General features: G+C 38.7%; 1 protein-coding gene across 7 annotated transcripts in view; it reads left to right on the forward strand.

Moving 5' to 3' along the window:
• MAST4 (microtubule associated serine/threonine kinase family member 4) overlaps positions 1–14,978 on the forward strand; it is a 576,418-nt gene that overhangs the window by 187,014 nt on the left and 374,426 nt on the right. For 4 of the 7 annotated variants that reach the window (XM_017959600.3, XM_017959601.3, XM_017959602.3 and 1 more), the window contains exon 3: positions 1,457–1,581. In XM_017959600.3, coding sequence (XP_017815089.2) covers positions 1,457–1,581 — 125 coding nt within the window. Of the gene's footprint in view, positions 1–1,456; positions 1,582–14,978 lie in introns of those variants that run through there. The other 3 variants (XM_009208547.3, XM_009208548.3, XM_009208549.3) reach the window with 1 other exon arrangement.

Consider the following 14,978-nt stretch of genomic DNA (forward strand, 5'->3'; position numbering starts at 1 on the left):
TAGTCAAGTCTATCGCCCCCATTTTAGAGATGGAAAAAACCAAGTCCAAGAGAGACTAAGTTTCCCAGTGTCATTCGGCTACAGAGCAGGATTTCAAAAGAAGATCTAATTTATCTCCAGAGTCTGTGCTTTCACTCTATAATAAAAGAGTGGAAAAGCAATTTTGGCAAAAGAAGCCATTTTTTCCTCTGCAACTAAAATACAAATTTTTGAAAGCACTTGGCTTAAATAAAGCAATGGACTTCTTCGCATGGACAATTGATGGGAGATGCCCCTAGCTCCTGTGCTTTGACAGTGCTGGTAGTTAGCATGTACAGTAATGGTAAACTAGTTAATATACTGCAATCGTTATTAACCAGTGCAATATGCTTGTGGGATGCATGCCTGAGGGAAGAATGAGGAACAGATGTTACCTGTGCTACAGAGCCACCAGCTATGCATGCTGTAATCCCTCATGATTCTGGAGAGGAATGAGGCTGGAGTCCCCAACACATGGCCCTCAAATGAGATTCTCTGTGTGGTCTGCCATCTTGTCATTGTCTGTTTTTATGGAAGAAAATGTCTACAAGCCCTTTCATCGTTTAGTAAATATTTATTGAGCAGCTATTATGGCCAGTAATTATGCTAATATTGGGGCAAAACAGATGAAAATTAAACACAGTCTCGACTTTTACTGACCTTTATTGCTATGTGAATATTCATGTCCATCCTAACTTTCCTGAAGTCAAAAACCATTTCTTGTGTGTTAATATTAGTCAAGTCCATGCACCAAGGAAGTAACACAGTGTGAATTGGTTCAGCTGTTTGACTTTTAAAAACATATATGTATATATTACAGTTCAAGGTTGATGGAAATTGCTCAGTGTACCTAGACTGACATTGATGTCCTGATTTATGCAAATGGATATGATTATATATCCCACAGACAAGGTTGGATGGCCACCTGCACTTCAGAGAAAAAGGGCTGGGGGAGAGGCACCAGCCCCATTTCATCTTGAAAGAATTCTGCTTCCTTTTGTTGGTCATGATCTCCACTTTGTAGATTATTTTATAATTGAGTCCTAGATCACTTTCCATATTAGATTTTTTCAAAAAACACTTACAAATGCACACGCTTGCTTCTGTGATGCTAAGAATGCTTTGTGTACTTACATACATTCTCAACGCATTCCCTTGGTATAGGCAGATGGAAAAAAAACACCTCATCCTACCTTGATGAGGCTACACTCATGCAGGAGATGATGTTGGAGGTCAGGGCCAGACCCTGCCACTGGGTCTCCTGACTGAATTAGAACACGTTTTCCCAGGTTGCTATTAATAAATGTTATTACTGGGTATGGCAGAAGTAATACAGAACAAGGTTGGCCAGGAATAGACACCCAACCCTCACCCCCATTGCAATAAGACTACTGCCGTCTGCCTGTCACTTACATTTTCTTCTCTTTAACTCCAACAGGGAGATACCTCCTTCCAAACCCGGTGGCGGGACAGGCCTGGCCGGCCTCTGCGGAGACGTCCAACCTCGTGCGCATGCGCAGCCAGGCCCTGGGCCAGTCGGCGCCCTCCCTCACCGCCAGCCTGGTGAGTGTCCGCGGGCGCCGGTGGAGGCTGCTCTAGCTCACCACCTCCCTGGGGACAATTTAAGTTAATTGAGTTTAACTATATTTAAACGTACCCACATGTGACGTTAAGCACAGATTTGGCAATGTGAAATTCCTTGCTTTCAATGTGCTAATTTCTACGCCTGTACCCGGTTTGGAGGATTTCTCTCAATTTTGGCCTCATCTCTACCCTTCTCCTAAAAGAAATGAAAGTATTTCTAGGCCTTTTTGTAGCTTTTTATTTGGAAATAATATAAAACTTATGGAAAAGTTGCAAGAATAAGAAAAATTCTTAGAATACCAGTTTATCCTTTATCTAGATTTGACTAATTAACGCCTTGCCCAATTAGCTTCTTAATTTCCTTTCTCTTTGTGTGTATGTGTATGTATGTGTGTATATGTACATACACACATGATTTTTGAGCTATTTGAGAGTGCATCATCTATATATCATAGACCTTTCTTATCACGGTTATCAACTGGAGTAAATTTATGACTGATACAATCCAGTTATCTACTCTGTCACCTGTATTTCAGTTTTATGAATTGGCTCATTAATGTCCTTTATAGCATTTTCCTTCTTCCAGTGTAGGATCCAGTCTAGGGTCATGTGTTGCAGGAAATTGTCCCTCTCTTTAGTCCCCAAACATCTGGGATGTTTCCACAGCCTTTGTCTTTTATGACATTTGACATTTTTGAAGAATTGTTTAATGGCTTATTTTTAAGGGAATATTTCTCGTATTTGTTTGCTCTCTCCTCATGGTGAGATTCAGGGTTTTACATTCCAGGCAAGAATACGACACTGGTGATGTCATGTCCTCTTAAGGAATGAGCTCTGGAGGCCCATCACATCCATCTGCCCCTCTCTGTGATGTTAATTGTAATCATCCAGTCAAAGTGTTGCCTGATTTCTCTCTCTAGTTACCACTTTCTCTCTCCCAATCTATGAGCAACATGGGAGGTACTTTTAAGCAATGCAGATATGCTTTTCATCAAAATTTCCCCAAGAATCCATAGGTGATTCTTGCCTGGATCACTCTTTTCTGTGTTTGAAAATGGTGATTTTTCCAACTTCAGCACTCTCCATAAATACATGTGTATTTGTTAGCAGCATGGACTCACACATTTCTATTTTTTCCCCAGTGTAGACCTTTATATTTAACATGCTTATTAGATTTTTTTTTTTTTTTTGTGCTGGTGGCCCTTTCCTAGTTTTGGCCTTTGACTCAACTTAGAAGTCTGTACAAGTTACTTTTGCATGGCTGGTAGGGTTGTATGATATGGAAATAGATTTTTAAACATTTTTTATTGATGAAGATGTAAATGATATATAAATCAACGTATTGTGTCTTCTAATTTTATGCATTGGTAATAAATTATGTTGGATATTTGGAAATAATGCAGTCATGGATAGAGATTTTGTTCAGGTCTAGCCTCTAGTCCTGCTTTTGCCATTACATAGCTGTATAAACTTGGACAAGTCCGTCTCTCAAATTCTCTCACCTCATTTGTACCTGTAAGGTGAAAAGAGGCATTAAACAGTCTATAAAGTCCCTTTCTTCTCTAGAATTCCCTGATTCTTCTTTCAGAATAATTTTGAATGTGTGAAATAATTATTTTTAAAGAAATTTCTTTCAGGATAGTTTATGACTTCAAAATTGACTAAACCAAAATTCATCTTTTTTCTCTCATGAAAATACTGGGACTTTTAATTCATTTTTATTTTCATTTTTAGGGACAAATCTTGCTTTTTTGCCCAGGCTGGAATACAGTGGCACCATCATAGCTCACTGCCACCTCAAACTCCTGGGCCAAGGGATCCTCCTGCCTCAGCCTCCTGATTAGCTGGGACTACAGGCGCATGCTACTGTGCCTGACTGGGGCTTATTTTTAAAAGATACAATTAACGTGATGGTAGAGAGCATTTTCCTCCATCCTACCCCCAAGTCCAAAGGGACTTTTTCTCCTTAGGGAATTTTATTAAAAGCTTATTTTACTCTGATTATTTACTTTTTAAGGAAAGAGGAAAATACTTCACAATTCATGATTTTTTTTTTTGACAGAAGTGCTTTCTTAGCCACTGCAACTTTATTCTTCACACCTAAATAGTAATCCTGTATGTTTATTGTCAAGTCAATCATTGTGATTCAAACAACACTGTCACATTCTGACAGTGATAATATGCCTTCTTAAGTAATATATCTTCTTTTTGTTTGTTTGTTTGTTTTTTGAGATGGAGTTCTCTCTTGGTGCCCAGGCTGGAGTGCAGTGGCGCAATCTTGGCTCACGTTCAGGCAGTTCTCCTGCCTCAGCCCCTGAGTAGCTGGGATTACAGAAGTGCACCACCATGCCTGACTAATTTTTGCATTTTTAGTAGAGACGGCGTTTTGCCATGTTGGCCAGGCTGGTCATGAACTCCTGATCTCAGGTGATACCCCTGCCATGGCTTCCCAAGGTGCTGGGATTACAGGCATTAGCCACCATGTCCAGCCATTCTTAAGTAATATATCTTTTTACTAATACTAATGGTCACATACCAAGAAACAGAAACTGACTTATTCATTGATGAAATGCATGTCACGTGACCTAAGATATTTGGGAAGAGGATGCAATAAGAACTATCAGTAGAAAACATGAGAAGAGTACCTCCCAAAATCTATCAGATGATATTGTTATCAAGGAATCACTTAAATTATTAGCTTGTTTACCTGCAGGTTTTTGTGTTTATAGTGTTTGCTTAATATAACACTGGGGAAAATGCTGAAATACCATGTAGAAAAAACTTATAATAGTACCTGGCATATAACAAGTCACAAATGTTAGCAATATTATCATTTCTGTTGTTGTTATTATATTGTAGGTAAGCTTGGGCACAGAAGCCAGAATGTGATTAGTCATTTACTACTAGATAGTGAAGATGTAAAATTTAACCCTTATCTTTCCCTTCAGAGAGTTCATTAGTTCCTAATTGTAGTCTATGGAAAACTACTTGCCCCTCACCTTCTGTTGTATTAAGAGCAGCAGCCAGAGAAGAGCTGCCAGACGGACGACCATCTTGATTTCCTTATTACTCTGCTGCCATGTGCCCAGATTTCGATGCCCTATCACTTATGTTGACATGTCACTCGAGTACATGTTAGTGACCTTTTCTGCTTTTGGTACCCCTTGTCAAACCACACAGTTAAAGGGGCATTCAAGTTGATCTGTTTTGTTTCTGCCTCATTTAGATTGGATTATATCAAAATTATCTCTGCCAATTACAGCTAATAGATCTGAGCGAGAATTGTGCTGAAGAGGTGGGCATGTACACCTTGTAGAATTTTGTTCTTTGTGTTTATGCCAAATATCTCTCTGCTAGACTGCAAGCCCCTTGAGGGCAGAATTCTTGTCTGATTTTTACTTTTTACTTTTCACTGCTCTCAGCACAAGGCCTTGCACATAGAAGGTGTTCAATAAATAATGTTGAAGGAACAAATAATTATTTATGGAAAAGCGACATTTTTTTTTAGTTGCAAAGTGAGCATGATGGTGTGATTCTTCATGCTGTAATGGGTGGCCTAATAAGATCATCCATCTAAAATCTCTATGGCTTTGCTATTCAGTGTGCATCTTACAATTGTGATTGGCCTTAAAGCCCATGTTACAGGCTAAATCCCATTTAGTGTCACATCAGCCGCTCAAAAAAATATGGTGACAAAATTCGTGAAGAGATTATTAGTGTCTGCATTCAAGGAAATTTCATTAATCTGCTTTTAAGCAATCAGGTAGTCACATTTGTTTATATATTTTGTTGATTCATTGACTAAATTGAAGTGATATGTGTGTTCAAGTATGGTGGGGACTGGAAAAACAAGGAACCAAACTGGCTTATGTCCAGATGATAGCATTACACTCGATATAACAGTTCCATGCCCAGTTGCAACAACATACATTTCAGAAAAGTATAGGCCCTCAACGTGAGAGGTATTAATATGTTAGTAAGATATAAATGAAGGCCCTGAGGTTTGGTACGTATGAATTTTAGTAAATGCATGACCTTTAGTGATTTAAATGCCATAGGCAAGCTTGAAGGTATTGCTAACTACCTTCTCAAGGAAGAGATTAATTCCTAGCCTGAAGTATCTAGTTTTCCTTGGCAATGCTAAATGTAGTTGTGTTCCCTTTCCCAGACACATTGGGCATTTCAGATAAATGGCATGTTGCCAATTCATCCTAAGTAGCCTGGTAGCTGGCAGAATACATGCTCAGCCAGTGTCCGCCTGCTGGGACACCAGCCGGGAGTGCTGATGAAGTGTCAGATGTATACTTCATATACATTAATCTGAAGAGGGGAAAACTCATTTTCCCATTTGCTTCCTCCATCTTTCTGTCCCTCCCCACACACATGGGTAGTTTATCACAGAAGTCATAGTCGTCAAAAGCTGGGGGATTTATACAGATGCTGCTTTCTGGCAAGAAAGATGGAAATTTCAGGAGGCAAAAGCAGGACCAGTGGCAACTTATTTCTTTGTAGGAAAATAAGGTTGTAAGCCTTGATGCCGGAAGTTTAAAATGGCTTCTGTGGCCATCACCAGAAATATTCACTCCATTTGTACTTGGAAGTATTAGATAGATGGCAGAAGTACCATGAACATTAGTTTCCGGTATTTTTCTCCAGTTTTCTGTTTGGTTGGAATCCTGTGCCTCATCTTTTTTGTGTGAAGGTTTCATTCACATTCTTCCCATTGAGGTCTTCCTTGGCCATCCTGTTTCAAACTGTTCCCTATATTGCTTGCCACGTATTTCATTTCCTTCATTCATTTTTCTCCGTAGCTTATCACTGTCCAGTATACCATATCGTTTGCTTATTTTATTATATATCTCTTACTACCCTAATGTAAATTTCATGAAGGCAGAGATAGTTCTGTTTTCCCAGCTGTCTCCTCAGTGCCTAGAATAGTGCCTGGCACATAGTAGGGTGCTCAGTGAACTTGTTGAATGCATAAACATATGTTTCTTTTCTGTACATTTTCAGTGCTCTAGAACAGACTCTTGTGTATTTATGGTTTTGTTTTTAATCTGTGATCAGTTTCTTGCTTACATTATGTAGCCTTTCCCAGAAGCTGTTCTTCAAGCCAGAGAGAAATTAGTTATGGAAACCTTATTCAGGAAGTAAGCTGTAATCATTTAGTTAGAAAATGAGAATGAAAGGGAAAAGCAGAGTGGTTGAGAGCATGGGCTGCCTGAGCTCAACTCCAGCTTCTACCATTTATTAGCCTCAGTTAGGGCTAACTGTGAGGACTTCAGCTTCTTCCTTTGTGAAGTGGGACTAATGGTTGTAATAACCTCATAAGGTTATTGTGACAGTTAAATGAATTAACTCTTGTGCGGTACTTTGCATCGTGCCTGTAACTCAAGAAATGCTGTCATCGATGTTCTTGGGGTTGGTAGAAAAAGTGTTTCTTGGAGGTTGTGAGGTAGCTTTAGGTGGGATGGTATTATCCAGAAGGGAAGAAAACAAGCACTTTTCCCTTAGATCATTTGAATTGAGGTAGGAATTTAACCTTTTTGTCCTTACTTGCATGATGTGGGAGTAGCTTGTTTCTTTTTTTCTTATCTTTACTCAAAATGTGCCAACCAAACTGAAAAATATCTTTCTAGAATCCTTAACATTTTTGAAGGGACAAGGTGCTTTCAAATGCTATATTTTAACTTTTAAATATTAGGTTAAGTGGCATAATTTTGTTTCTTCAGTGGCTGTCTTTTGACATCGTATACATTTATTTTAATGGAGAAATTATATTTCATGATGTTCTATAAATATTAAAACCAAACTATTTAAACTGTAATATATTCAGAGAGCCTTGATGAATATTCATCTTTTCCATTTGCAAAAAAAAAAAAAAAAATGCATTATAAGAAGTCAGGGAAAATTTACTAAATGTATGCAAAAGTGTATTTTTCCTTTTTAATTCATTCAGAATGTAGAGACATAATGTCAGCATTTATTTAGGGTGCAGACTTTATTTGCAGTCGTTTAATATTATATCAATACTTCATTAGCCTTATAGCTCAAAAACAAAAACCTGATCTGAAGTCCAATTAGTTAACTCTGAGAGAGTATCTGTTAAATATTGATGTAGGAACAATTTGAATGCCCTTGAATAAATTGCTTAACCAAAGTTGTAGAATTCATCTATGAATTAACATTTCTCTATTGCTGTTATGACTCAATTTAAAGGCTGCATAATATTCCAATATATGGATTTATCATAATTTACTAAACTGTTCCCTTTAGGTTATTTCCAAGTTTTTCCTACTGCAAATAATGGTGATGAGTAGATGTAAAATAAGTCCTTATTCACCTCTAATGATTTCTTCAGGTAGATTCTTGGGGTGGGATTACTGGGGCAAAGAATATAAGCATTGTTGACATTCTCCATAGTCCTTGCTAAGCTGTTTTCTAGGAATGCCGTACAAATTTATACTTTTAGATTGGTAAAGTGCATCTCACTATACCCTGGTCAGCAGTCAATACTGTTATCTTTAAAACTTTGTTGGTTTGGTTATAAAATTATTCTTTTAAATTTATGCTTTAGCGAAATCGATATGGTTATTGGACCTGTTGAACTCTTGTGCTAAAGCCAGTAGATAAAGCGAATGTGAAATTAGGGTTATCTGTGCTGCCTCCTGTAACATCTTTCTTTTATTCCCTAAATCAGCTTACCAAACCAACTGTTGGTAACCTGTATTGCTCTTGGGATACAGGAACTGCTGAGTGTGATTACAGTGTGTGTAGCTGAAGGCATTATTCCACAACTCAGAATTTTTTTCATCTGGAAAGTAGTAATCTCAATTGTGAAATAGTGCCTTCAGCTGTGGACATTATAATCAGAGTCTCTGGAGTGCTTGTATTCCAGGAGTAATACATCTCATAGTTATTACCCTCTGAGCTAGGTTCTGTTTATAGTGAAGGGATGAATTTTCATAACTCAGTGCTGAAATAGCGGTGGGGAGCCCTGAGCAGATTATTATAGGACAGGCCTAATCCATGAAGATCCATCTCATTATAGGCTCACCTGGGCCCATCCACCAAGTAGCTGCTTTAACATGAGTCCGTAAATCAAAGATCAGCTTACAATGAAGTCTAAAATCCTCTCTGTAATCCAACTGCTGTCTCTGTGAAAAGATACTGTAAATGTGTGTTCTTATTGTAAACACGGCTGGGTGCCCAGTGGGTAATGAGCAGGCATGTGAAGGGCATTGCGATTCGGTCTATGAAATATGTAGTGAAGACCTACATATTTGGGGGAGAAGTTTGTTTTTCCTAAAATGAAATCCCACTCAGAGCAGTCACTTAAAATGTCCACATGTCTTAGTTTTTTTCTTCTTTTCATTTTGCAGAGGTTAAAAAATGTTCATTACCTTCTTTAGGTATTGTCCTTCCTAGAAAGGATTAGGCACCAGCTGGAGCAGCTCTCTGCGTGGGTCTCTGCGTGGGTTTGCCTGGACAGACCAGTGAAGTGTGACTTCTTGTTATCAAAGGCCCATTTGACAGCCAGTGAGGCGAACGGTGCCCATATACATTATGTGGGTTTTAAAGAATAGAAACACATGCCCTCTTTTAATTATTTACCATCACAGAGGGGAGCAAAACAAATTTGGAACAGCAGTACTACACATATATGTACAGAGACTTCTATGTGTTGGAGATTATTTATTACCTGTTTACCCAACTGGTATGCCCACTTAGGTCAGCTTGTCCACCAAGCATAAAGAGATGATCCATAGGGTGGTAAATGCCTGCACCTAGCTGTCCTATTCCTTACTGTATCTGTAGCACCAAGGGCAGTGCCTGGTCTGTACTTAGTACTTAGAAAATAGTTGTTTATGAAAGGAGCACTGAAGAGATGTTAATTCTGTTTCTGTCATTTTTGGAGGTTCCTGGTGCCCAGACTAGCTGAATGGTCAGGCTGTTCAGGGTTTTACTGGTTTCCATGTTTGAAGAAACAATTAAAATAATGTAGCAAAGCAGTGACGGCCACTGTTATGGAAATGCTCACTGGTGTGGACAGGTTCCCCTCTGGTGGACTGCTGAGGTGGCACAGCTTGTCCTTTCTGGCATCCTATTTCCTCCCATGGCAAAATACCAGCATTGACCTGTTTGCTGTCTTATTCTCAAAAGAAACCAAGAAACCCATAATAATTAGCTGTGCCAGGCGCCGTGGCTCACGCCTGTAATCCCAGCACTTTGGGAGGCCGAGGCGGGCGGATCACAAGGTCGGGAGATCGAGACCACGGTGAAACCCTGTCTCTACTAAAAATACAAAAAAAAAAAAAAAATAGCGGGGCGCGGTGGCGGGCGCCTGTAGTCCCAACTACTCAGGAGGCTGAGGCAGGAGAATGGCTTGAACCCGGGAGGCGGAGCTTGCAGTGAGCCGAGATCGCGCCACTGCACTCCAGCCTGGGTGACAGAGCGAGACTCCGTCTCAAAAAATAATAATAATAATAATTAGCTGTTTGTTGGGGGAAAGGTATTGGGATGTAGCATTTCCTGTCTTGGGAAAAAATGGAAAATTATCCTTTTACTTCAGAGGCTTCTTAGGAAATTCCTGGTTATTGTGACTCTGGGAAAACATGCCTCAATATGTTTCCTACTTTGCTTTTTCTAGATATAGTTTTGTGGTTAGTGTAATGAGTAGTAGTGGTAATTATACTTATTCCTGGTTCATTGGCACCTGAAGCTTCAATCTACTCTGGGATTCTGAATCAGTGTATTCCCCAGGATGCTTATTGATCATTTAATTGGCTATTAATGGATTCCCTCTTATCTGACTAGTATGAAAAGCTGCATGACACGTGGTCTTGCTTTTAAGGAGCCTATAAACTAGTTGGAAGAAGACTTCTGGGAAATCCGAGATCAAGATAGAAGATAACAACATGCTGGAGAGTTCAGCCATGAGAATTCACAGAAGCAGAAGAATGACTTGACCTGCAGGTGTCTGGGAAAACTTTGCAACTTGAACTGAGTGTTAAACATTGAGTAGGTTTTGGTTAGGCAAGCTTCAAGGCCAAGTGGAAATTGTATACAGTGTGATGGGGAGGGGGAGTGGTAGGTAAAGGTAGACAGTGCAGTGGACAATAATGTTTCTTCCTAATGTGATATTTCTAGGATAGTTGAGAAGGCAGAGGAACCACCTGAAAACTCAGAGGCTCATGGATATCAGTGATGAAATGAGTTCCGACTTAATCTGCACCCTAGAATACCACCACCACCACTCATGGTCGTGCCATATAAGGTCGATGGTGAGCCTTCACTTCATTTTCCTAAATTAAGCAAGTGTCTTCAATTTAGGAATTCTCCAAAGTGGAAAGCATGGTATTTTCTGGTACTTTAGCCAAAAGGAAGTAAGTCTGTGCATTTGTTAGATTCAGTGGCTACATATTCATCATGGCCTACTGAATTGTGAGATCTTTGTGATCTGACACTGGTAATTTGTTTTTAAGTGTAATGTGGAGCAGTGTGGTAATGTCCAACTTAGCTACTTGGGATCTACTAAATCTTTTATTGTTCAGGGTACATCAGCTTCCATTAAAAAAAAAAGTCTTCAACAATGAGTGCTAAGTAGTGGCAAGCATTTTTACAAATAATATGTAGAGGCATAAAGCCCTTGCTCAAGTTTTGATAATTCTGACCCCATACCTAGGACTGGTTGTCATTCCAAGCCCTAGTGCTGCTTCAGGTTTGTTTCCTCAGATCCCAGACTTCTGTTCCTTCTGTCTGTCATTTACTTATTTGTCTCTGTATCTTTCTTTCCAAGATGATCCACCAACAAAACTTGAATTCTTCTCTGGATGGTGTATATTCTAGATAGTCTATGAATTGAAGGTACATTACTGTTTTCACAGTAGAATTCTGTATTTACTGAGTAATAATTGGGTTCTAGTATGTCATGGATGAATATGTAACCCCAAGAAAACAGGGGCATACATTTGTCTTTCTTTTCACAAGAATTAATGCCTTTTCTAGTACTCTTAAGTAGGAAGTATCTCTTCATTGCCTGTAACCAACTTGTTTTTCTTTAATTAGAGATGCCTTCTGCTTTGTTTATAAGGGTGCTTCATTAGGTTTGTATGGGTATTTCTTTCCTTGTTTGTCTGTATAAGTGTAAGTTGGCATTTTTTCCCCCTTTGGTTCCTAAATACAGTGATGAAGTTTAGCTTTATAAATATGTTGAACAAGTGATACTTTGTACCCCCTTTTTATAAAGCTGTGATTTAAAAGTCATTAATTAAACTTTAAAAAAACTCTGAGTGTTGTTCCTGTTTTCTGGATACATTCATCTCCTTGACAGATTCACACGATGGAGGGTTGAGGTTTCTCATCTTTAAGGGCTTCTGGAGTTTGTCAGAATAATGGGGGGTAGTGAACCACCTGCCATTCATTCCTCCGACCTCGGACTCCTCTTCCCAGCCTCTTGCTTATTCCAGAAAGAAAACTCTTCTCTACACAACTCTCTTCTCTGCCTAGACAATACCTGTTTGTACTTTAGCGTATGCACTGCCTCTTCCTTGCCCTCTTTACCCACCCTCACCCCAACCCAGGGTACATGACCCTCCTTGGAATAGTGCATATCGGAACCAAAGCAATTATTATATAAATAGGTAGGACTGGAAGCATCTCTTCCTGCCTTCTCCCCCTTTTCTCATCGTCCCCAGAATGGCCTGAATGCCTAAAGAGCCCAAGAAAATGAGCTGCAGCTGTTGAAGATGCGAATCTAGGGTATTTCCTTGGGTGGGCTCTTTTAAATGACACCAGATGAAATATCATGGACTTATATTTGGTTGTGCCCATAGCACCCCTGTGTTTTAATTGAACTTTGAGAGCTCTGCTTTTGAATATGAACCCTGTTATTGGAGAATTTCGTGGATGGAACAGATAGACCTTGGCTCACCCCTTTCCCATTGTCCAGAGAGATCATGCTTTGCTGTGGCTCTAACCTCAACTGTGATCAGTTGTGTAAGTACTTGATTTAGAATTTAATTGTTATAGGCAGTTTAGAGTAATGTTTAAGAGCATGGGCTCCAGTGCCTGGCTGCCTGGGTTGGAGTCTTGACCTTACTACTTACTGGATATGTGACCTTGACCAGAGAATATAACCTTCCTGTGCATCTGGAAAATGGGAATATTAATAGTACCTATCTCATGTCATTGTTACTGGAGTCAAGTGAGATCATACAACTGAGGATATCCACTTGGAACACATAAGAACACAAAAAATATTAACTATTATTGTCATCTCAGACAAGAGGAGCTGATGTATTATTAGATTATGGAATTTAAGTTTCATTAAATGTACATCCAAAGTTTATGATTTATAGAACTGATTAAGCTAGCCTTGTGACGATAAGCTTTTCTATGATTCTTTTCAGATAACTGCAGATCTGCCATGTTTTCTGCGGGATGACTCGTCAGACATGAGGCTTGTTTGAAATTAGAAGTTATGGGGGAAGGATAATATAACATTTTTGACATGAGTAGACTTTAAGAGATGATGCCTTTAAAAGAAGGCATTCTTTCAGTTACATTTTGGTAGATGGGATAAATAAAATGGGTGCAGATACACCATGGAATATTATGCAGCCGTAGCAATGAACAAGATCATGTCCTTTGCAGGAATATGGATGGAGCTGGAGACCATTATCCTCAGCAAATTATCGCAGGAACAGAAAACCAAATACCGCATGTTCTAACATATAAGTGGGAGCTAAATGATGAGAACACGTGGGCACAAAGTGGGGAACACCAGACACTGGGGCCTGTTTGAGGGTGGAGGGTGGGAGAAGGGAGAGGATCAGGAAAAAGAACTAATGGATGTACTAGGCTTAATACCTGGATGATGAAATAATCTGTACAACAAACCCCCATGACACAGGTTTACCTATGTAACCTGCGTTTGTACCCCTGAACTTAAAAGTTAAAAAACACTAAATAAATAAATTTTAAAAAAGGCAACTAGAAAAAAGAAACCCAACTCATTTCTTTTCATTCTTGTCATTGGATTACACAGAAGATTACAGAAAAGATCAGGATCCTGCTCTTCATGAATTTTCTTTTGGTATAAAAAATATGACTTGTGGGTGTTCACCATATACAACAAAAATGTGACTTGAACAGATGTCTTGCTTTCTTTTGAATTAACATTTTGTGTACTACTATCATACTACCTGTATATTTGGACCTTTAGAATATTAACAGTTTTTTACTGAAAGTATTATTAATATTCCCATCTTTTTTTGCCTTTGCCAAATTTGGCTATCATTTGCCCAGGTGTAACAAAGTTAGAAGATGCCTGTTGGGCCTCTAACATTTTTTCTGGCTCAGCCCATCAGTAAAAACATTTTTTAGTAAGCATCCCTAATATGTAAATGTATTTTAAAGTGATTGTTATGTGCTTAGAGGAGGTACTGAAAGTATTTTTACAGGCCTGTGTATCTCCACTAGGAAACCGTTAGAGAGGACATTTACTGTAGAATTTCAGAAGGGACCTGGGGCAAATTCGGTTGCCACTATCATCGAGAGGATTGGAGAATCCTGGGGTAGGTGATAGGGAGGTTAGGGTGTACTTGGAGTGTTTGCAGCTGTGACTGTCTGCCAACCTGTAAGGAAGTGTGTTAGCTATCAGTACTGGTACATACCAGCTATCAGCTTGAATATCAACATATGAAATGTTCTAAAACCAATAAAAAGATGTTAAAAAATGAAAAATGATGTTCTAATATTTGTTTTCTAAACCCCAGTTGATTATATTGTGCACCACGATGTTTAGACCCCTGGAATAAACCACAAGATCTGCTTTTTAAATCATCTGGAATAGAGCTTTACTGATTAAAAAGAGTTTTAAATATTCAGTGAGGCTGCCTGTCTTTTCTTTTTGGAAAGGTTTATTTTATTTTTAAGTGGAAAAAATAGCAGATCTTTGTTACAGATGTCATTAACTGCCACTAAATTGACACAAGTGTTGACAGCTATTGTGAGAACTATTTCAAAGCTAATTATGTTAATTAGAATGTAACATACCAGAAATTGCATGTATTCAAACATCATACCATCACGTTTTGTGTTTTCTTTTCCAGATGTAAGACATTCATTTGTTGCTTGAAAAGCTGCAGAATTATAACTAAGATAACAAATAATTGTCAGCAAATAAAATTGGTTCCGTAGAAATATACTCTAATTGGTTAGCTATGTAAAAGACAGAAACAAATGTTAGCATGTTAAGAATATAAATTAGGAACATTGCTTATGAAATCCTTAGTTTTGGGCTTTTCATTTAAATAAGCCCTCTTATTGCTCAATTAATATTATCGTTTGGTTTATGACCCTTAAAAATATAT

This window comes from Papio anubis, chromosome 5 (genome assembly GCF_008728515.1).
Source record: "Papio anubis isolate 15944 chromosome 5, Panubis1.0, whole genome shotgun sequence".
Lineage (NCBI taxonomy): Eukaryota > Metazoa > Chordata > Mammalia > Primates > Cercopithecidae > Papio > Papio anubis.